The following is a 23,393-nucleotide window of genomic DNA, read 5'->3' as shown; positions in this document are numbered from 1 at the left end:
ACATCGGGGAACCTAAGGACATATTTGTCCATATGCCGTGGGCCCCTCGTTAGCCCCCCGACTCTGCCCTTCCGCCTACTTAAAGCCTCCGTCGCGAAACCCCTGATGCAAAAAACCACGATACGGAAAACCTTACTGAGACGCCGCCGCTGCCGATCCCATCTCGGGGGATTATGGAGATCTCCTCCGGCACCCTGCCGGAGAGGGGATTCATCTCCCGGAGGACTCTACACCGCCATGGTCGCCTCCGGAGTGATGAGTGAGTAGTTCACCCCTGGACTATGGGTCCATAGCGTAGCTAGATGGTTGTCTTCTCCTCATTGTGCTTCATTGTTGGATCTTGTGAGCTGCCTAACATGATCAAGATCATCTATCTCGTAATACTCTATGTTGTGTTTGTCGGGATCCGATGGATAGAGAATACCATGTTATGTTAATTATCAAGTTATTACATATGTGTTGTTTATGATCTTGCATGCTCTCCGTTACTAGTAGAGGCTCGGCCAAGTTTTTGCTTTTAACTCCAAGAGGGAGTATTTATGCTCGATAGTGGGTTCATACCGCATTGACACCGGGACGGTGACGAGAAAGTTCTAAGGTTGTGTTGTCTTGTTGCCACTAGGGATAAAACATTGGCGCTATGTCCGAGGACGTAGTTGTTGATTACATTACGCACCATACTTAATGCAATTGTCCGTTGCTTTGCAACTTAATACTGGAAGGGGTTCGGACGATAACTCCGAAGGTGGACTTTTTAGGCATAGATGCGGTTGGATGGAGGTCTATGTACTTTGTCGTAATGCCCAATTAAATCTCACTATACTTATCATGCCATGTATGTGCATTGTTATGCCCTCTCTATTTGTCAATTGCCCGACCGTAATTTGTTCACCCAACATGCTTTTATCTTATGGGAGAGACACCTCTAGTGAACTCGTGGACCCCGGTCCATTCTTTAATATCTGAAATACAAATCCGATGCAATACTTGTTTTACTCGTTTTCTCTGCAAACAATCATCTTCCACACAATACGGTTAATCCTTTGTTACAGCAAGCCGGTGAGATTGACAACCTCATCTGTTTCGTTGGGGCAAAGTACTTTGGTTGTGTTGTGCGGGTTCCACGTTGGCGACGGAATCTCCGGTGTTGCGCCGCACTACATCCCGCCGCCATCAACCTTCAACGTGCTTCTTGGCTCCTCCTGGTTCGATAAACCTTGGTTTCTTTCTCGAGGGAAAACTTGCTGCTGTGCGCATCATACCTTCCTCTTGGGGTTGCCCAACGAACGTGTGAAATACACGCCATCAAGCATATTTTCTGGCGCCGTTGTCGGGGAGATCAAGACACGCCGCAAGGGGAGTCTCCACTTCTCAATCTCTTTACTTTGTTTTTGTCTTGCTTTATTTTATTTACTACTTTGTTTGCTGCATTATATCAAAACACAAAAAAAATTAGTTGCTAGCTTTACTTTATTTACTTGTCTTGTTTGCTATATCAAAAACACAAAAAAATTAGTTTACTTGCATTTACTTTATCTAGTTTGTTTTATTTACTACTGCTAAAATGGCCATCCCTGAAAATACTAAGTTGTGTGACTTCACTAGCACAAATAATAATGATTTCCTATGCACACCTATTGCTCCACCTGCTACTACAGCAGAATTCTTTGAAATTAAACCTTCTTTACTCAATCTGTCATGAGAGAGCAATTTTCTGGTGTTAGTTCTGATGATGCTGCTGCCCATCTCAATAATTTTGTTGAACTATGTGAAATGCAAAAGTATAAAGATGTAGATGGTGACATTATAAAATTAAAATTGTTTCCTTTCTCATTAAGAGGAAGAGCTAAAGATTGGTTGCTATCTCTCGCCTAAGAATAGTATTGATTCATGGACTAAATGCAAGGATGCTTTTATTGGTAGATATTATCCCCCTGCTAAAATTATATCTTTGAGGAGTAGCATAATGAATTTTAAACAATTGGATAATGAACATGTTGCCCAAGCTTGGGAAAGAATGAAATCTCTGGTTAAAAATTGCCCAACCCATGGACTGACTACTTGGATGATCATCCAAACCTTCTATGCAGGACTAAATTTTTCTTCGCGGAATTTATTGGATTCAGCTGCTGGAGGTACCTTTATGTCCATCACTCTTGGTGAAGCAACAAAGCTCCTTGATAATATGATGATTAATTACTCTGAATGGCACACGGAAAGAGCTCCACAAGGTAAGAAGGTAAATTCATTTGAAGAATCCTCTTCCTTGAATGATAAGGTTGATGCTATTATGTCTATGCTTGCGAATGATAGGACTAATGTTGATCCTAATAATGTTCCATTAGCTTCATTGGTTGCTCAAGAAGAACATGTTGATGTAAACTTCATTAAAAATAGTAATTTCAACAACAATGCTTATCGGAACAATTCTAGTAATAACTATAGGCCATATCCTTATAATAATGGTAACGGTTATGCTAATTCTTATGAGAATTCTTACAACAATAATAGGAATACACCCCCTGGACTTGAAGCCATGCTGAAAGAATTTATTAGTACACAAACTGCTTTTAACAAGTCTGTTGAGGAAAAGCTCAATAAAATTGATATTCTTGTTTCTAGAGTTGATAGTCTTGCCTCTGATGTTGATCTTTTGAAATCGAAAGTGATGCCTAATAGGGATATTGAAAATAAAATTGTTACTACAGCAAATGCCATCCAAGTTAGAATTAATGAGAATATAAGATTAATGGCTGAACTGCGTGCTAGGTGGGATAGAGAAGAAAATGAAAAACTAGCTAAAGAGAAAAATGTAGCTAAAGTTTGGACTATTACCACCACTAGCAATGCTAATGATTCACATGTTGCTGCACCTCCTACTATTAATGGTAAAATAATTGGTGTTGGCAATGCTTCTACTCCTAGTGCAAAGCGCGCAAAATTACCCGAAGCTGCTGAAACTGCTCGTGATAAAGCTGCTGAAATTTTTTCCAACCTTGGGGATGATAATCCCATTGCTTTAGATTGTAATGATTTAGATTTTGATGATTGCCACATCTCTGAATTTATAAAGTTCTTGCAAAAACTTGCTAAGAGTCCCAATGCTAGCGCTGTAAACTTGGCTTTCACAAAACATATTACAAATGCTCTCATAAAAGCTAGAGAAGAGAAACTAAAACTTGAAACTTCTATTCCTAGAAAGCTAGAGGATGGTTGGGAGCCCATCATTAAAATGAGAGTCAAAGATTTTGATTGTAATGCTTTATGTGATCTTGGTGCAAGTATTTCTGTTATGCCTAAAAAAGTCTATGATATGCTTGACTTGCCACCATTGAAAAACTGCTATCTGGATGTTAATCTCGCTGATAATGCTAAAAAGAAACCTTTGGGGAGAGTTGATAATGTTCATATTATGGTTAACAATAACCTTGTCCCCGTTGATTTTGTTGTCTTGGATATTGAATGCAATGCATCTTGCCCCATTATATTGGGAAGACCTTTTCTTCGAACCGTTGGTGCTACTATTGATATGAAGGAAGGTAATATTAAATATCAATTTCCTCTCAAGAAAGGTATGGAACACTTCCCTAGAAAGAGAATGAAGTTACCTTATGATTCTATTATTAGAAAAAATTATGATGTTGATGCTTCATCTTTCGATGTTACTTGATATACACTTTCTGCGCCTAGCTGAAAGGCGTTAAAGAAAAGCGCTTATGGGAGACAACCCATGTTTTTACTACAGTATTTTTGTTTTATATTTGAGTCTTGGAAGTTTTTTACTACTGTAGCAACCTCTCCTTATCTTAGTTTTGAGTTTTGTTGTGCCAAGTAAAGTCTTTGATAGTAAAGTAAGTACTAGATTTGGATTACTGCGCAGATTCATGATTTCTTTGTTGTCACGAATCTGGGTCTACCTCCCTGTAGGTAGCTCAGAAAATTAAGCCAATTTACGTGCATGATCCTCAGATATGTACGCAACTTTCATTCAATCTTAGAATTTTCATTTGAGCAAGTCTGGTGGCCTAATAAAATCCATCTTTACGGACTGTTCTGTTTTGACAGATTCTGCCTTTTATTCCGCATTGCCTCTTTTGCTATGTTGGATGAATTTCTTTGATCCATTAATGTCCAGTAGCTTTATGCAATGTCCAGAAGTGTTAAGAATGATTGTGTCACCTCTGAACATGTGAATTTTTATTATGCACTAACCCTCTAATGAGTTGTTTCGAGTTTGGTGTGGAGGAAGTTTTCAAGGATCAAGAGAGGAGTATGATGCAATATGATCAAGAAGAGTGAAAGCTCTAAGCTTGGGGATGCCCCGGTGGTTCACCCCTGCATATTCTAAGAAGACTCAAGCGTCTAAGCTTGGGGATGCCCAAGGCATCCCCTTCTTCATCGACAACATTATCCAGGTTCCTCCCCTGAAACTATATTTTTATTCCGTCACATCTTATGCACTTTGCTTGGAGCATCGGTTTGTTTTTGTTTTTTGTTTTGTTTGAATAAAATGGATCCTAGCATTCACTTTTTGGGAGAGAGACACGCTCCGCTATAGCATATGGACAAATATGTCTTTAGGCTCTACTCATAGTATTCATGGCGAAGTTTCATCTTCGTTAAATTGTTATATGGTTGGAATTGGAAAATGCTACATGTAGTAACTCTAAAATGTCTTGGATAATTTGATACTTGGCAATTGTTGTGCTCATGTTTAAGCTCTTGCATCATATACTTTGCACCCATTAATGAAGAAATACTTAGAGCTTGCTAATTTGGTTTGCATATTTGGTTTCTCTAGAGTCTAGATAACATCTAGTATTGAGTTTTGAACAACAAGGAAGACGGTACGGAGTCTTATAATGTTTACAATATGTCTTTTATGTGAGTTTTGCTGTACCGTTCATCCTTGTGTTTGTTTCAAATAACCTTGCTAGCCTAAACCTTGTATCGAGAGGGAATACTTCTCATGCATCCAAAATCCTTGAGCCAACCACTATGCCATTTGTGTCCACCATACCTACCTACTACATGGTATTTATCCGCCATTCTAAAGTAAATTGCTTGAGTGCTACCTTTAAAATTCCATCATTCACCTTTGCAATATATAGCTCATGGGACAAATAGCTTAAAAACTATTGTGGTATTGAATATGTACTTATGCACTTTATCTCTTATTAAGTTGCTTGTTGTGCGATAACCATGTTTTCGGGGACGCCATCAACTATTCCTTGTTGAATATCATGTGAGTTGCTATGCATGTCCGTCTTGTCCGAAGTAAGAGAGATCTACCACCTTCATGGTTGGAGCATGCATATTGTTAGAGAAGAACTTTGGGCCGCTAACTAAAGCCATGATTCATGGTGGAAGTTTCGATCTTGGACATATATCCTCAATCTCATATGAGAATAATAATTGTTGCCACATGCTTATGCATTAAAGAGGAGTCCATTATCCGTTGTCCATGTTGTCCCGGTATGGATGTCTAAGTTGAGAATAATCAAAAGCGAGAAATCCAAATGCGAGCTTTCTCCTTAGACCTTTGTACAGGCGGCATGGAGGTACCCCATTGTGACACTTGGTTAAAACATGTGCATTGCAAAGATCCGGTAGTCCAAGCTAATTAGGACAAGGTGCGGGCACTATTAGTATACTATGCATGAGACTTGCAACTTGTAAGATATAACTTTCATAACTCATATGCTTTATTACTACCGTTGACAAAATTGTTTCATGTTTTCAAAATAAAAGCTCTAGCACAAATATAGCAATCGATGCTTTCCTCTTTGAAGGACCATTCTTTTTACTTTTATGTTGAGTCAGAGATCCTATCTCTCTCCACCTCAAGAAGCAAACACTTGTGTGAACTGTGCATTGATTCCTACATGTTATATTACTCTATGTTGACAATTATCCATGAGATATACATGTTACAAGTTGAAAGCAACCGCTGAAACTTAATCTTCCTTTGTGTTGCTTCAATGCCTTTACTTTGATTTATTGCTTTATGAGTTAACTCTTATGCAAGACTTATTGATACTTGTCTTGAAGTACTATTCATGAAAAGTCTTTGCTTTATGATTCACTTGTTTACTCATGTCATTACCATTGTTTTGATCGCTGCATCCACTACATATGTTTACAAATAGTATGATCAAGGTTATGATGGCATGTCACTTCAGAAATTATCTTTGTTATCGTTTTACCCGCTCAGGACGAGCGAGAACTAAGCTTGGGGATGCTTGATACGTCTCCGACGTATCGATAATTTCTTATGTTCTATGCCATATTATTGATGATACCTACATGTTTTATGCACACTTTATGTCATATTCGTGCATTTTACGGAACTAACCTATTAACAAGATGCCGAAGTGCCGATTCTTTGTTTTCTGCTGTTTTTGGTTTCAGAAATCCTAGTAACGAAATATTCTCGGAATTGGACGAAATCAAGTCCCAGGGGCCTATTTTGCCACGAACCTTCCAGAAGACCAAAGAGCATACGAAGTGGGGCCACGAGGTGGCCAAACCACATGGCGGCGCGGCCAAGGGGGGGCCGCGCCGCCCTGTGGTGTGGGCCCCTCGTTAGCCCCCCGACTCTGCCCTTCCGCCTACTTAAAGCCTCCGTCGCGAAACCCCGATGCAAAAAACCACGATACGGAAAACCTTGCGAGACGCCGCCGCCGATCCCATCTCGGGGGATTCCGGAGATCTCCTCCGGCACCCTGCCGGGAGAGGGGATTCATCTCCCGGAGGACTCTACACCGCCATGGTCGCCTCCGGAGTGATGAGTGAGTAGTTCACCCCTGGACTATGGGTCCATAGCAGTAGCTAGATGGTTGTCTTCTCCTCATTGTGCTTCATTGTTGGATCTTGTGAGCTGCCTAACATGATCAAGATCATCTATCCGTAATACTCTATGTTGTGTTTGTCGGGATCCGATGGATAGAGAATACCATGTTATGTTAATTATCAAGTTATTACATATGTGTTGTTTATGATCTTGCATGCTCTCCGTTACTAGTAGAGGCTCGGCCAAGTTTTTGCTTTTAACTCCAAGAGGGAGTATTTATGCTCGATAGTGGGTTCATGCCTGCATTGACACCTGGGACAGTGACAGAAAGTTCTAAGGTTGTGTTGTGCTGTTGCCACTAGGGATAAAACATTGGCGCTATGTCCGAGGACGTAGTTGTTTATTTATGCTCGATAGTGGGTTCATGCCTGCATTGACACCTGGGACAGTGACAGAAAGTTCTAAGGTTGTGTTGTGCTATTGCCACTAGGGATAAAACATTGGCGCTATGTCAGAGGACGTAGTTGTTGATTACATTACGCACCATACTTAATGCAATTGTCTGTTGCTTTGCAACTTAATGCTGGAAGGGGTTCGGACGATAACCCGAAGGTGGACTTTTTAGGCATAGATGCGGTTGGATGGCGGTCTATGTACTTTGTCGTAATGCCCAATTAAATCTCACTATACTTATCATGCCATGTATGTGCATTGTTATGCCCTCTCTATTTGTCAATTTCCCGACTGTAATTTGTTCACCCAACATGCTTTTATCTTATGGGAGAGACACCTCTAGTGAGCTGTGGACCCCGGTCCATTCTTTAATACTTGAAATACAAATCTGCTTGCAATACTTGTTTTACTCGTTTTCTCCGCAAACAATCATCTTCCACACAATACGGTTAATCCTTTGTTACAGCAAGCCGGTGAGATTGACAACCTCACTGTGTTTCGTTGGGGCAAAGTACTTTGGTTGTGTTGTGCAGGTTCCACGTTGGCGCCGGAATCTCTGGTGTTGCGCCGCACTACATCCCGCCGCCATCAACCTTCAACGTGCTTCTTGGCTCCTCCTGATTCGATAAACCTTGGTTTCTTTCTGAGGGAAAACTTGCTGCTGTGCGCATCATACCTTCCTCTTGGGGTTGCCCAACGAACGTGTGAAATACACGCCATCATGCTGCAAGGATGAACAAGAAGCGCAAGGAAATATTGTTCAAGCCTGGTGATATGGTCTGGGTACATTTTCGCAAGGATAGGTTCCCGAAGCTGCGGAAGTCCAAGTTGCTTCCTCGTGGTGCTGGTCCTTACAAAGTGATTGCCAAGATCAATGATAATGCATACTCGATAGATCTTCCACTTGATGAGTTTGGTGTCAGTAATTCTTTCAATGTTGCTGATTTGACAGCATATGACGGAGAAGACCTTGGAGCGTCGAGGTCGACGCCTTTTGAAGGGAAGGGGGAGATGATTAGGACATCCCTACCACACTACTACCTCCGTCATTGCAAGATGAAGATGAAGCTGCTGTGAAGCTCAAGTCCAATGAAGTTAGGATTGGACCTATTACAAGGGCTCGTGCGAAGCTACTTAAACAACAGGTGAACTTGTTCCTAAACGATACTTTGATTGGTGAGAACTTTATACTACCTAAGTCTTGTTACTTATGTATGATTAGGTATGAAGAGGAGACAAGCATCGCACGAGGAGGAGAGGAGCAGCTGGACGTGAAGCTGGACATGGAGCTGGACATGAAGACATCCCATGGACGCGCGAGGGAGGAGCGGGAGGCATGCGCGAGAGGAGACGTTACAGTCCAGGCCGGCCCAGCACCCGGTCAGACCGGCCCCCATGCCGGCGCGCCTGGTCCCTGGCCCGGTCCAACCGGGCGGCACGCCGGATCCAACCCGGCGCCAACCGGGCGCTACACTGATGCCAACCGGGCGGGTTACTGCAGAGCAGTTCCAGCCCCCGGTCACCACCCAGTCCCTGGCCCGGTTTGAACCGGACCGGCCGGTCCCAGGCCCGGTCGACCGGCCCCCAGACTGGCCGAGTCCGAGTCTGTCTCGACCAGATCTATCCTGGGTCGGTTATTTTCGTACTTTTTCGACCTGAGGTTGTCCCGGACGCCTATATAAGTGCCCATGACGCCCCCAAAGTTTCTTTAGACCACGTTTAAGATAAACCCTAGTTCTTAGTTGTTTGCTCTGCAAAACTATTGAATCCCCTACACCATATTGCTTGATTTGGTGTAGATCTCAAAGTCTTGTGTAATCTGATGTTCCATTGGGAATTAGAAGGTTGCAACTTACCTCTCCGTGGTCGGCGGCTACGTGCACAAGTGTGTGGAGTTGCGAATATCTTGCAGGGTTGAGAGCTATTGCATTGGGGACATGGACCAATCGAGAGATCTCGTTGCGTCATACAAGTTATCATCCACTTCATCAAGTTACCTCCGCTGTGTTCGCCCCATGATCATCATCACCACCGTTGCTTACTGAGAAGATCGGGCCACCCTTATCAGCTAGCATCTCCAGTTCTTTTCTTGCTAGCTGGTGCTTCATGAGGTTGGTCTGCAGTTCCACTTGTGCTGGCATCTGCACTTCTTTTGTTGCTAGCTCTTGTACTAGATCTTCCCCTTGCTCTTCCTATGCTAGCTGTTGCCCTGTTCCTTCCTCTTCCTCTCCCTCTCTGTGAATTTTCTCTTGATCTTCCTCTAGTAGTTGCAGTAGTTATCCTTCCTGTTGGTGTTGGCATGCTTTTCCTGGCATTAACAACAAACTCACTTTCTGGCAGTGCTTCATGTGCTCTAGCAATTGGTACATGAGTTGCTTCCTATACAGTTAATTTTAGTTAGTCCAATATATCATATGAGCTTGGATTTAATAGCAGTAATAGAAGGAGTGTAATGTATTACCTCTTGTCCCATCATATAAACCATATGATCTTGTCTTTGGCTTGGGTCCAGGGTTGGATCAGGATTTTGAGGGAATAGATTCTGCATAAAAAGCAGATAAAGCATGTCATGACAAGCAAGTGAATGACTATTCTTTGGAGTCTGAGTGACATGGAGTGTCAGATCATTATACAATGAATTTATAATGATTCCACTATCTCTATCTAGTAACTTGTGAAGTTTTTCTGTTAACTTGTGATTTTCAGTTGTTGGCTAGCTGTCTTATGCTATATAAATAACATCTACTTGCAATGTGCTCAGCAGACACAGAATGGAGTATAGTCGCAGGTCCACTGGTTCAAGGGCAGAAGAAAATCCTGGTGCTCATCCTCTAGTGTACCATAGAAGGAGTGCAAGGGAGAGGCAGCTGGCAGAGGAGAGAAATAGGGAGTTCATGGAGCAAGAAGCTATTACTGGTTTGGAGCAGCTAGGTGAAAGTGTTGTTAGAAGGATGTTTATGGCATTGCTTGCTCCTAATGCTCCACCAAACATTAGAAGGGCTTGTCAACCTACCATACCATCCATGGATGAGCTGCCAAGAAGAGTTGATGGGCTACATCATAGGGAGGCAAGGAATCAAATGCTTTGTTCAGGGGATTACCCTCCATTGGATCAGTTGGAGAGAGCTCTAGAGGGATAATACCTGCATGCATTGGTTCCTCCACAAATAGAAAAGGAAGTGACATCATCCATTGTGCTATGCAAGGTGAAGAGAGCAATGGAGAGATGGGTGACTAGGATTAGGAACAAATTATAGTTGTGTAGAGTAAGTATTCTCGTATGATCCTAAGTCGCCACTAGATAATCAATGAAGTTCTTATTTTCTCTGAAAATAATATTAAAATATGCTAAGAAAAAATAAACCAACAATAAAATTTCAAGTAATATGTCATAGAAAGGCGTACCATTTTTATATAAGACTAGTAAATTTGCCCGTGCGTTGCTACGAGTTTTTCTATATTATATTAGATAAAAAATGTGAGTAATATATTCGCAAAAAATATCATCTATTATTCATGTAGTTGACTATTATATACATTTAATTTCTAAAAACCTATCATGTAGCACAATGCATTGCTACATTAGCCTTAATTTGTAATTCACATATTCGTACACAAAGCATTGTAGGAAATATATATTGCGAAATATGATTGTATTTTGGTATAATAAATATTCATTTAGTGCAATAGGCTGGGAACTATTTTTATTTTTTTTCTAACACAGTTCTGCCACAGTTCTTAAGAGCATCTCCACCGGCGGCCCCGATAGCGGCCCCTTGGGCGATGGGAGCGAAAATGGGCTCGCACCGGTGCGCCCCAAACGGCGCCGGCGATTTTTCGAGCCCAATAGAATCACCGGCAACCCCGTGCCGGCCCCTTCGCGAAGGGCGCGAATCGGGCGCGTCGGCGCCTCGTGGAACGACGGTTTTCGCGGGTGGGGGCTTCTTGTCAGCGAGAGGACGTGGCGGTTCGCATCGAAAACAACGCGGGGAGGTTGGTCATCAACGTTAATGGCCTCCTGCGCGAAAACCCAAACAGCGAGGGCGACGACTGGCCACGCGGCATCCACCTACCTTACCCACGCGCCTTCAATGCGCGTCCGCCGCCTCCCTTAAAACCCCACCGCGCGCGCACTTCTCGCTTTTCCCCGTCGGCCAACCCTAGCCGTCGCCGTCCAACCTCCGCGCAAACCTCCCACGCACCCTGCCGACGATTGCGCACAACGACCAGGCCGGCGGCAGCAGCGGCGACGGCGTGCTCCGCTCGACGCAGCTTAGCTTCGACGAGGCCGACGTACTGTATGCGGCACCGCATCCCCATGCCAGTACAGTTCAAGTTGCCGCACGGCTGGAACGTCTCCAACGGCGGCTTCGTCGTGCCGCCACCACCGCCAGGAGCACAGACACGGGCCCTTGCCAGGGAACGGTGGAACCAGATGACGCCGGAGGAGAGGAGCCTGCCGAACAACGCTCTCGACAGTCCGGCCTGGGCACTGCGTTTTGAAGACGAGCGCGCTGTCGAGTTCGCGCGGACGGCCAACCGCTCGGGCGGCCGCTTCAACACCGTCGGCCGCCGTGCCTGGTGGTACGGCCGCGACGTCGACGACACGCTCCGCCAGTACGGCATCCGTCCACGCGTTCGTGGGCAACGGGAGCCGGTGTACTTCCCGCAGGCGGTGGGCATGGCGCCGACACCGACCCTGCAGAGGGCGTCGGAAAGGACCGCGGCGTCCGAAAGCTCGCACACCGGATCTTCGTCTGCCGGCGACTATTTGGGGGCGCGGGTGGAGATGCTCTAAGAGCAAGAGCATTACTGAAACGCAAGATTAGACTTGTTCCGCACACATATCAAAACTGAGCTGAATACATACTATGGCTAGTTGCCAAGAAAGTTCAGAAATTCAAAACAGAGTTGAATACATACTATGGCTAGTTGCCAAGAAAGTTCAGAAATTCAATATACAAATTGAAGGATAGAAGCCGGTGCTTCTCATGAGAATAGCTCTATGTGTATACAAAGGAAACACAATCTAGCCAACTCTCAAGCAGAATATTCTTGCTACTTCTGACGAGCTACAACTAACGACCTGCAAGGAACAAGCTTTGGAAACACATTAAGTTTTGCGACACCAGCAGCTACACGTAACAGAAATAGTACTCCGTAGAAAATTTAAGCTAACCATCTTTTTCATACCTCCGAATGTCAGATTATGATCACAATCACACATGAACTCATCAGAGCTTGAACCACTGTCTATTGGATTAGCTTCATTGGATCCCATCTAAAAGGTTAAAGTCATATTATTAATAGACAATTTGAATTTTCTAATCAAATATCATTTCAGAAAGTACAAGTAGCATTTGTTACTTTATTTCCTAAATCAATATATTGCAAGGCATTTCCATGAAGTAGTTAACAACCTTGACCAAGTTAACTTAAAAGTACAGCAAGAAAACTATTGCAGTTTAAATGAAATTGTGCTACATGCAAAAGGGTCTGCTTTAGTCTCCTGGACTATAAATCAAGGAGGGTTTGGGTATTTTTTAATCTAACCATTCAAAAGAATGCTCTGGTACTAAAGAACTTACAAAAATTTCTATAATTAACATGATAATCCATGGGTTAATTTGGTTTGGAATACTAATTACAACAATAGGGCTTTGCCTGGCAACCATTTGGAAGTGTCATTGAACACGCTAACTCATCATTTAGGAAACTACTCTCTATAATAGTAACAAATCATGTGCATAGATCAACTTTTACCAGCGGATCAAAGTAATAGATCACCTTTCACTGACAAGATTCACCGGTGAACAAGATACTAGACCAAGATTTCGAATGTGGATTATACCTTAGTAGCTGTTGTCGCCGGCGTGGTTGCCGGCGTGATTCCCCTTCCTTCCCGATGGGGGAGGTATCTGCCTCTCCTCCGTTCCAAACGCTATCTCGCGTGAATTGATAGATGGATAAGTCCGGGACGGAGAGGGAGAGGTAGCTTATAGTGCTGCAGTTTTGCAGAAAAACCCTTACTAATTTTTCACTTAACTGGTTTTGTCCTCCCACCGCGACCTTCCTTAAATATCACTCTGTAGCTAGGGTTTCTCTCTTTTCTTTCGACTTCCTCTCCCCGCCGCCGGTCTCCCAACCATGGATCCACCCAATTCTTCCTCGTCTCATCTCCCTCTCCGTCGCAAGCATCCGGAGCCATCGCTGCCACTGGAGCAGTCACTGCAAGCTTCCCATCGCGGGATTCCCGTTGCAAGGACCACCCTTCCATCCCCATCTCTGTCGCTGCCACCGGAGCCTTTGCAGTCACCGCAAGTTCCCCGTCGCAGAATCCCCGTCGCAACAACTACCTCATCATTCCCCTGTCCATCGCTGCCACCGGAGAAGATTCACAACCTCTCCATCTCTGGAACCACCGCATCCCCTAGGTTGGTCTCACTCTGTTCCCTAGGTTGCTGCTAGTATGCTTATTAATTGTTTCCTAAAATTAGTGTTACTGCCTTTATTTTCCACCATGAATTTGTAATGAAAATGTATATTGTCATTCTATATATCATGCCTTCATGTACATGTTTTCTAAAAGGTTCTGGTTTCCATGTACCTAGCTCTTCACATATTACCAAATTTAGTGTAGCTTAATTTATCTTGTTTGCATATTAGGGGGGAGAACAAGAATGATGATGTAAACATTGAGGATGAAGATTATGTGATTGAAGAGGATGATTATGTGTGCACACTGTCGAAGAGCAATGTCATACCAGGGGAGGGTAAAATGGTGTGTGCTACTGCTTTCCATGAATTACTTATGAAAATGCCTAGTTCCTTTAGAAATAGAATTTGATGAATTCATTGTCTTGTGAATGCTACTGATTTCCATGAATTACTTAGGATAATACCTAGTTCTATTATAAATAGCATGTGATGAATTCATTGTCTTGTGAATGCTACCTCTTTCCATGAATTACTTAGGATAATGCCTAGTTCCATTATAAATAGCATTTGATGAATTGATTGTCTTGTGAATGCTATACTGCTTTCCATGAATTACTTAGGATAATGCATAGTTCCATTATAAATAGCATTTGATGAATTCATTGTCTTGTAAATGCTACTACTTTCCATGAATTACTTAGGATAATGCTTAGTTCCATTATAAATATTATTTGATGAATTCATTGTCTTGTGGATGCAACTACTTTCTATGAATCACCTAGGATAATGCCTAGTTCTATTATAAATATCAGTTGATGAATTCCTTGTCTTGTCAATGCTACTATTTTCCATGATTTACTTAGAATAATGCCTAGTTCTATTATAATATGATTTGATGAATTCCTTATCTTGTGAAATGTTACTCGTTTCCATGAATTACTTAGGAAAATGTCTGGTAGTTCCATTGTAAATATCATTAATTTGATGAATTCCTTATCTTTTGAATGCTACTGGTGTCCATGAATTACATAGGAAAATGGATGCATGCATTATACTAAATTCTAATTCATTTCATGAATTTCAGAAATTTTCACAAGAATACATAAGTGCATACCTGTTAAAATTCCTCATGTCACTAAAGTATGATATTTGTTGTGGAGCTCAGGAAGTCTCTGTAGTTGTCAACAGTAGTACAAACACACCATGGTTTCAATGTGTTCACCATGTTCTCCCTTGCAACTTAGGGTTTCAATAATAAACTGTCAACATTATTACCGTCTGTTCCATTTTAGGGTAATATATTCTTTAGGGTTCATATTGTCTACCACTAATGCACCTATCAATTACTGTACTGATTTTTTACTTTCTATTAGATTGAAATGGATCAAGTCAAGTGTGAGTTCTGCCATCATCCTATGGACATCTGTAGGCATTCAAACAGGCGCGCTTCATCATTCAAGATCATCATGCAAGAGAACTATGAACAATTTGTGGTATGCAATTCCTTGTACATTGATTGCGTACTTGAAGGTTATTAGTGTACTTTACTACTCCCTCCGGTTCATATTAATTGACTCTAATATGGATGTATCTAGAGCTAAAATGTGTCTAGATACATCCATATTGAAATCAATTAATATGAATCGGAGGAAGTATCTATTTATGTGCTAGGCTAATCTCACAGTGTCTGGTTTCATGTTTTGATCAGACTATTCCTTGTTACTTCAAGGAACAGCTCAACAAGTACAGCGACAAGTGGTTGCATGCTCTTGTTGGTGGCCACATGCTGGAGTTTTACCTTGATAAGAATACAAAATCCACAACTATGTATGGTCCCTGGTGGTCATATTTCCTGATGTCACACTGTGTTGTTGTCAATGATGTTGTCACCTTCAAGTTACCTACTAAAGATGACAGTGACGATAAGATTGGTGATAAATATGCTGAAAGTTTGGAATATGAAGAAGAGGTTGCTGATGATTTGTTTGAAGTTAGTGTTGTAGATCATGCTGGCAATAAAAAACCCTTCAACCTTATGCATGGTATGTACATTAATCCATTGGATACTTGTTCAGTATTTCTTAATGCATACTGTTTAGTCTATTTGTTCCTTTGTGTTGACTGTATCATACATTTATGTAGGACCTGTGTATGTACCTAAAAATATCAGAGGCATATTGTACAAGACTGTTTTCTCGGATATGCATACTGTTGGAGAGGCAGACATGTCTGAAATAATCTGGGAAATGATGAAGGATGCTAACCAACTAGGAAATGATGAGGACAAAATTGATGAGCTTCAGTACATTGTTCATAGAGTTGATGCAGTTGACATGGTATTTAAAAGATTGGTAAGCTCATTCTAAGTTAGTAGGAAATGCATAGTACATACAATCATTTATAATTACAAGTACAATAGTTCTTAATGCTTTATTCCTCTGGTTCCTATTGCAGGCACTGCCAGAACACATTGTCCATGGTTATAAATACCCAAACGAGGGAATTGCACTGTTCTCTAGCAGGGGTATGGATGAAGCCATTATTGGACAATACTTCATTCAATCTGGGGACTTGAGCAGGCTAGTTGTCTCGATGAAGCAAGAAGACATGGATAATTTATGTGAGGCCATGTGCATAGTTACTGGCTCTCTTCTTCTTATCAGGGTTGATAAGATGCAAGAATACATTGGTGTCTCTATTCATAAGATTGATGACTGAAGATGGTTGATGAATGTAGATGATGCAAAGGGTGCGACTTAGATGCTATAGTTTATGTCAGTGCTTTTGCTGGTAGTTTTTTGAGTCTCTAATTATTGTCAGTTTGTGCTTCTTAGATGCAAGACAATGTGATCCTTGCAGATGTGTAACTGAATTGTCTATGTATCTTTACAAATTGTGAGTGTTTGCATTACATTGAAATTGTGTTTTCAAGTTGTGAAGTTCATCCTGTAAGGATGCAAGTACTCCTACAATGCAGAGATGGTACTAAACACATTTGCAAGGATTAGTACTTGCTAAATTTGATTAGTTGTCTATTACTATAGCTTAACACTAGATTAAATAGCTTAACTCTGGGTTAAATAGCTTAACTCGGGTTTTGTGAAATAAGTTTTCCTAATAGTAACTAGTTCGCTACTAAACAGGAAACCTATTTCGTAGACATGATAAAAAGCTTAACTAGTTCTCTATTATACACGAGAACACTTTCTTCCTTTTGTTTTCACTTGATTTTCATCTTCGTGAACTTATTTTTCTCAACATTTTGATAAAATATTTGTAACGTATTTCACTTGATAATGGAAAATATATTTTCATCTTAGTCATCTTATTTTCCTCAGTATTACTTGAGATGTAAATTTGAACTTGATTCCATTGCAAACCGATTTAGAAAATATTTGAACTTGATTTCATTTGAATTTCGAAAAAAACTTCTACTTTTTTGGAGAAAAACCCTTTCACCTTGAAATGCAGTCCCTCATAGTTTCAATGGAGTAAATAAAAGCGGTCCTTCGAACACTTCATAACTAAATCCTCCATTTTACAAAATGGTCCTTCCACCACTTGAGGAATATCCATTTCATTTTCCCGTCTTCAACGAGGTCGACCGCATCTCCACTGTACACCGCATCTTAGCTCTCCTCCGAGCCTCCGCCGCCTCCCTCCACCGATCTCCACCTCCGTCGAACTCCACTGATCCACCACTCCACCGTCCTATGCCGCGTGAGTGCCCTCCACTGCTGCATATCCTCGTACAAATCTAAGGATCCGCTAGCTGATGGTGAGCTGGGGATCTGCGTAGTGACGACAACCCGAGGATCGTGGGTTAACGATGACCAGAGGAGCAGCATGGCGACGGCGACCCCGAGGAAGCGCGTGGTGATGGTGATCGGAGGATCCGCGTGGCATCGTAGCCAGACGCCTGGGAGTGGAAGCCATGGTGGATCCTCGTGGAGTCAAACCAATGGTGGATCCTCAGTAGCAGAAACTAAGGTGGATCCGTGGCACTCGTTTCTCCGTAGATTCCATAACTCCAACAACGCGGAGGCGAGTTCCTCTGGTACGTGCAGACTCCATCTATCTGTCATTCTCTCTATATTTTCATTGCTAGATTGCAGGATAATTACTGCATTGCTTGATAACTATATAATTGTGAAGGGTATATGCCCAGGAGGCAATAATAAAGTGGTTATTATCTTATTTCATGTTTATAATCGATGTTTATTTCTCAGGCTAGAATCTTTTATCTCTTAATAGGAACCTCCACTACCTCATTTTCCTGCATTCTCGTGAAGCCACGTCACCACCTTAGTCCCACAGTGTACGTCCCGGCGATTCCTATTCTCCGCTTATTGCGGGAGCGATCTGGGGCTCCGCACACCCCTAGCCGTCTGGGCCTGGCCCATAAACTTTTCGTGGTAGCTCACGTCTGCTTTCAAATCCCGCGAAAGTACTACTGGCAGCTCCTATATGAGGTTGATGCCACGAAGGCCGACCAGTAGTCCAGTTCTCTTTCTCGTCTCGCTTCTTGCTCGCTGGGTTTGCTTAGTTCGCCTACCTCCCCTGGTTCGCTTCCGGCATCGGGCGCTGGGCTTCTTCGCCTAGTTCTTCCCTTCTGACGGCGGGCGATTCGATTCATCGGCTCGTGGGCGTTGGCAGCCGAAGGTTCGTGTGCCCTTTCCTTTTCCCGTACCTTTCCTTTTTCCGTCTAGGGTTTCTCTCGTATGCGTGGGTGTATTGTAGATCGTTTTCTCTCGTAGTATGGTTTACCAGATTCGTGGGATGATAGCTTGTCTATGTGTAATTTCTACACACCAGCTTTGTAGGGAGGGCCTATGTGATCTCTTCTTAAATTAGGTTGGTGCTTTTCGGTGGGTAGTTGGTGGGAATTTTCATCTGATGTATGACTCACAAATTTTGTTTCCTAGTATCTGTTTTGACAGACACATCTAATACGCATGTTTTTTTTTTTCTGACAGACCCATCTTTGTTGAGATTGGTAAGTTCATGGATTTGTTGATAAAGAGACTATGTGCGTCTAAGCCCCTATCTTTAATGATAGAGCAAAATACGATGCACTGTTCAAACCATTTTTGAAGAAGTTTATGTTCAGCACATACATATCTGTAGCACATCAATTATTTGTGAACTTGCTTTTGTGTTATACATGGTCATGACAGTGATGTTTCTTTTGCTTCCTTTTTTATGTGGTGACTATGTTGTGACACCAGGTGGGATCAGATCGCTAATGATCTCTCAAAAAATCTCTGTGTGTTTGATTTGAGCTCGTGCAACTAGATTTCACTAGTACATTTATTTGCTTTCTGCTGCAATGCCATGCGACAATGAGATTCCACTCCGCACGATGTTAGTTTTTTTTTATTTATTTTTCGTATGATTTTCTTATTATCTTTAATAAATTTACACACCTAAAACCATTAAAGTAACAAAATGTACTAGGCGGAAATCCGTTCAAAGTTGGAATTCAGTTCAAGTAGCTGTTAGATGTCAAGGTGGAAACCGTTCATAAATGTTTAAGGTTGAAAACCATTCAAAATTCACAAGTGTTCAAGGAAATCCGTTCAAGGTGGAAATACATTCAAGGTGGAAACCGTTCATGGAGGCAAACCGTTCATAAATGTTTTAAACTCAGAAATGTGCAACGATAGAATCCGTTCATTTTTCAAAAATGTTAACGCGGAAATCCATTCAAGTAACATAAATGTTCGAGGTGTAAACTGTTTCATTTTTCATAAATGTTCAAGGTGGAGATCCGTTCACGGCGGAATTCCGTTCAGGTAACAAAAATGTTCAAGGTGTAAACCGGTTAACCTTTTTTTATATAAATGCTTTCGGTTGAAATCCGTTCAAGGTGGATTCCCGTTCAAATAACAAAAATGTTCAAGGTTGAAACCGTTCACTTTTTGATAAATGTTTTCAGATTGAAATGTGTTTGAGGTGGAATTACGAAAAAGTTCAAGGTGTAAACCGTTCATTTTTCGTACATGGTCAACACCTCCATTCAAGGTGGAATTTTGTTCAAGTGCTTGTTAAATGTCAAGGTGGAAACCGTTCATTTTTCGAAAAATGTTCAAGGGGAAAATACTTTCAAGGTGGAATTTTGTTCAGGTGACATAAATGTTGGAGCTGTAAATCGTTTCTTTTTTCATAAATGTTCAAGGTGGAGATCCGTGCGAGGTGGAATTCCGTTTAAGTAACAAAAATGTTCAAGGTGTAAACCGTCCACCTTTTTTATATTAATGTTTTCGGTTGAAAACCGTAAAAGGTGGATTTTCGTTCAACAGAAATGTTCAAGGTTGAAACCATTCATTTTTTATGAATGTTTTGGCTGAAATCCATTCAAGGTGGATTTACGTTGAATTACGTTCAAGTAACAAAAAAAATCAAGGCGGAAATCTGTTCAAAATTCAGGAATGTGCAAGGATGAAAACCGTTCGTTTTTCAAAAATGTTCAAGGCGGAAATCTGTTCAACGTTGAATTCTGCTGTGCACGTGAGAATACAGAAATCAAATACTGACAGTGTTAAGTCACACGGTTCTACTACTGTGCGCCTATTTGTACTGTTTTTATACTCCTGTATTTGAAAAGTGGAAGTCACGCGGGGGACATGTACAATTGTTGAACTGAAACTGAAACGATGTTCTTCCTCGGTGTTTCAGCAACGCACGCGCAAGCAAATCCCGAAACAGTGATGAATGTGCAATCAAAACGTTTAAATGGGCCGAGCCCATATGCCGATCGTTCGAAAGAGGGATATGCGGAGCCAATCAAACGCTCCGCTTAAAGCGGACAATAGGCAGTCCCCGCCTCGCGTCACCTCGCTTTGTTGCTTCTTTCTTCGTACCTGGGCTGGAACGACGTGGGTTGGAAGTTTAGCTCGCGGGCTCACAGGCTTCATTTTCTGGCTCCCTCAACCGTTCGGCCTGTACTCGAAAAAAAGGCAGAGCCGCTGTTCCTCTTCCTCAGCCGGCGTGACCTTCGGTCGTCCCCCGCCCAATGATCCACCAGCGACCTCTAGCCTCCTCCACACAAATGCTAATGAACATGCCTCTTAAATCCCATCAATCACCGCTGGAAACTGCTCGAAGCAACTCATCCGCCGCCGCTGCCCCCAACTTAAAAAGAAGGCCATGCTGCCATACGATCAATTAGGACACCCTGCTCGCCCCTCCACCGCTGGTACTGCTCGCGCCCGATACTAATTTCTTCTCTATTTTTTCAATCTCTCACTGTCTATTCCCAATCTGGCAGGTTGAGCTGCGGCTGGAAAATCTGCTCAATGTTTTGGCCCTGCTGACCATTTTCTTGGATCGATTCTGACTACTGGTACCTCAGCGCCACCGGATTTCTTTCGATTTTTGGCGTTGCCGGTCAGCTCGCTCAAGAATCATCGGATTTATTCACTTCGTGGTACCACCTGTCATCACGTTGTAGAGCACCTACTGACAAGGTATCAATTTGTTAATGCCTACAAGTAGTAGACTAGAGTTTCGTTGGATGTAGAGGGCAAGTAGATGTCGAAGGTTTCAGCCGAAAAGTACTCGACGATGTAAAAGCTAGGGTTTGCGAGACAATGATTCGATCCTCTCTTTGTCCCTCGACTCCCCCTTATATAGGAGGTGGAGCCGAGGGATTCGTGATATACAAGTTTACAGAGTCCGGGAGGGTTTCTAACCCGTTCCGCAAGATTACAAATAATGCTTCCTATTACAACTCTAGCTTTCCTTAATAGTATCTTGGGCTTCCGAATCTTCTTATCCTTCGGGTCGTGGGCCTTCAGTAAACTCCGGGTACCTTCTTCGGCAGGTCCATTGGGGATACCTATGTCAGTAGCCCCCGAGATTTTGCTTGAATCGTAGAATCAGGGAAAATCTCCACCTTTATATTTATTCGATAACTTTGAACTTTACCACATATCTTTGCATATGAATTTCTATATTGTACAGGGATAATGGTAGTTGGGGCTAGTTCATCTGACGGATCAGGTACTAGTTAACTGATTTAGTGGCAATCCGCAAAAACCTACTTCAAGATCACGTCCCTGGACATGATCTCGGGATACTGGTGTAAACTTCGACAGGTGCCGCTTAAGATCTTACCATTCTGTCGAGTCCCAGTCATATTTATCGGGTGCCTAACGCGTTCGTTAGGATTTTTCTTCGTATCTGTTGATATGGAAAAAAAATAGCAAACCGACGTCAGAGACGGTGCCACGCCACTCAGAACGGATCTGGGGTCTTACCTTCGCAAAGTTTTGCGGCATTCAGAAATTGTTCGCAACTTTGGCGTTCTGAGAATATATTGTCGAGTGCTTATTCGGCTGTTGGAATAGCACATTTTATTGAGTCAATGGATGACTTATTTTGCCTTCCCGATGGGAGTATATGTAGAGTTATTTGTATAACTCGAAATATACTCACTTCTTCTTTCTTTCTTTCTCTTCTCTTCTTTTTTTATAACTTCATCGGGCACGCGAACAGCGTTCCTGATGGGAGTAGCCCCCGAGGCTACAACCAAGGACTTGTGCTTGGTTGTAGGCTCAACATTCTAGTGCCTCATGTCACTATATTGTCATTCTTTCTTGAATGTTTATATCTATCGGGTGCGCGAACAGCGCTCCCGATGGGAGTAGCCCCCGAGGCTATGAACAAATGCTTGCATTTGACCATAGGTTCTTGCCATTTCTATTTTGCCATACTCGTATTTTTCCTTTTTCCCAAAGTAGCCCCCGAGCATTTGGGCAAAAACTTGTATTTGATCAAAGGCTTCTCAAAATAATCAAGAATCTTCTGCTGTCGCCATTTTTTACGGACCTTCGTAGCCGAGGTATTCTCTTGCCAAGGTGACATTAATACTGACGATAGCCACTGTCACTTTATCAGAAAAAACGCGAGAACTTCGCTCGCACTGTCTTGCGGGCCCAAATTGCACATCGCATTGACACGTCGTGCAAGTGGGGGACACACGTCCTCCGCTTTTCCTGGCGCACGTACTGTAGCTCCTGTGCTTTCTCGTACGTATGAAATTACTTTTTACCCCTTGACCATGTGTACATCATCTGTCCCACAATCTCTTAATCCAACGACGCGTCGATTCACCGCACCTCTATATAAAGGCATCGTCTTCCTCCTCGAATCCTTTCGCTCGCGCCGCCCCTCTGCTTCTCCTCTGCAAAATTCTCCTTTGCGCCCTGTAGTTCTTGGAGCTCCACCACACTCGTACTGCACTCCTGCGCCATTGTTGATGCCACCGCGCAGGCTCACCAGACACAACACACCCGAATCCAAGATGACGACCGAAGATCTGGGGAACATGGAGTGGGAGAGATCCAAAATCTCCCCTCAGGACATCAATCTGCTGAAGAAACTGGGGATCAGCAAGAAAGAAGGCGCGCTCCGCTTCCCCAGCGAAGAAAGCTACTGTGGTGACCCTGCATACCACTGCATGTTGTAGTATGCCAGTCGTTGATATAACATTCGCGAAGTACCATTCCGCAAATATTACATCCCTCAGAGTAGTACAACAGAACATAGCAGGGTCCATCACTCATTCACATATTATTACAATCATCATACACAAGTCGTCTCGGAGCTCCTCTTGGGTTCTGAGAGGATAACTCCTGGGTTCGAGGCGAACCCAACTTAACTTACAATACCGTTGTCTCATTAAACTAAACATTTATTTAAACGA

The 23,393-nt window shown here is 42.5% G+C and overlaps 1 protein-coding gene across 1 annotated transcript in view; it reads left to right on the top strand.

The window, feature by feature from the left end:
• LOC124657361 (homeobox-leucine zipper protein ROC6-like) overlaps window positions 1–10,386 on the top strand; it is a 16,638-nt gene extending 6,252 nt beyond the window's left edge. The window contains exon 8 of the mRNA XM_047195927.1: window positions 10,011–10,386. Coding sequence (XP_047051883.1) covers window positions 10,011–10,386 — 376 coding nt within the window. The remainder of the gene's footprint in view (window positions 1–10,010) is intronic.
• Window positions 10,387–23,393: the final 13,007 nt, after the last annotated feature.

This window comes from Lolium rigidum, chromosome 5, assembly GCF_022539505.1.
Source record: "Lolium rigidum isolate FL_2022 chromosome 5, APGP_CSIRO_Lrig_0.1, whole genome shotgun sequence".
NCBI lineage: Eukaryota > Viridiplantae > Streptophyta > Magnoliopsida > Poales > Poaceae > Lolium > Lolium rigidum.
This window is presented reverse-complemented; position numbering and strand designations above follow the sequence as displayed.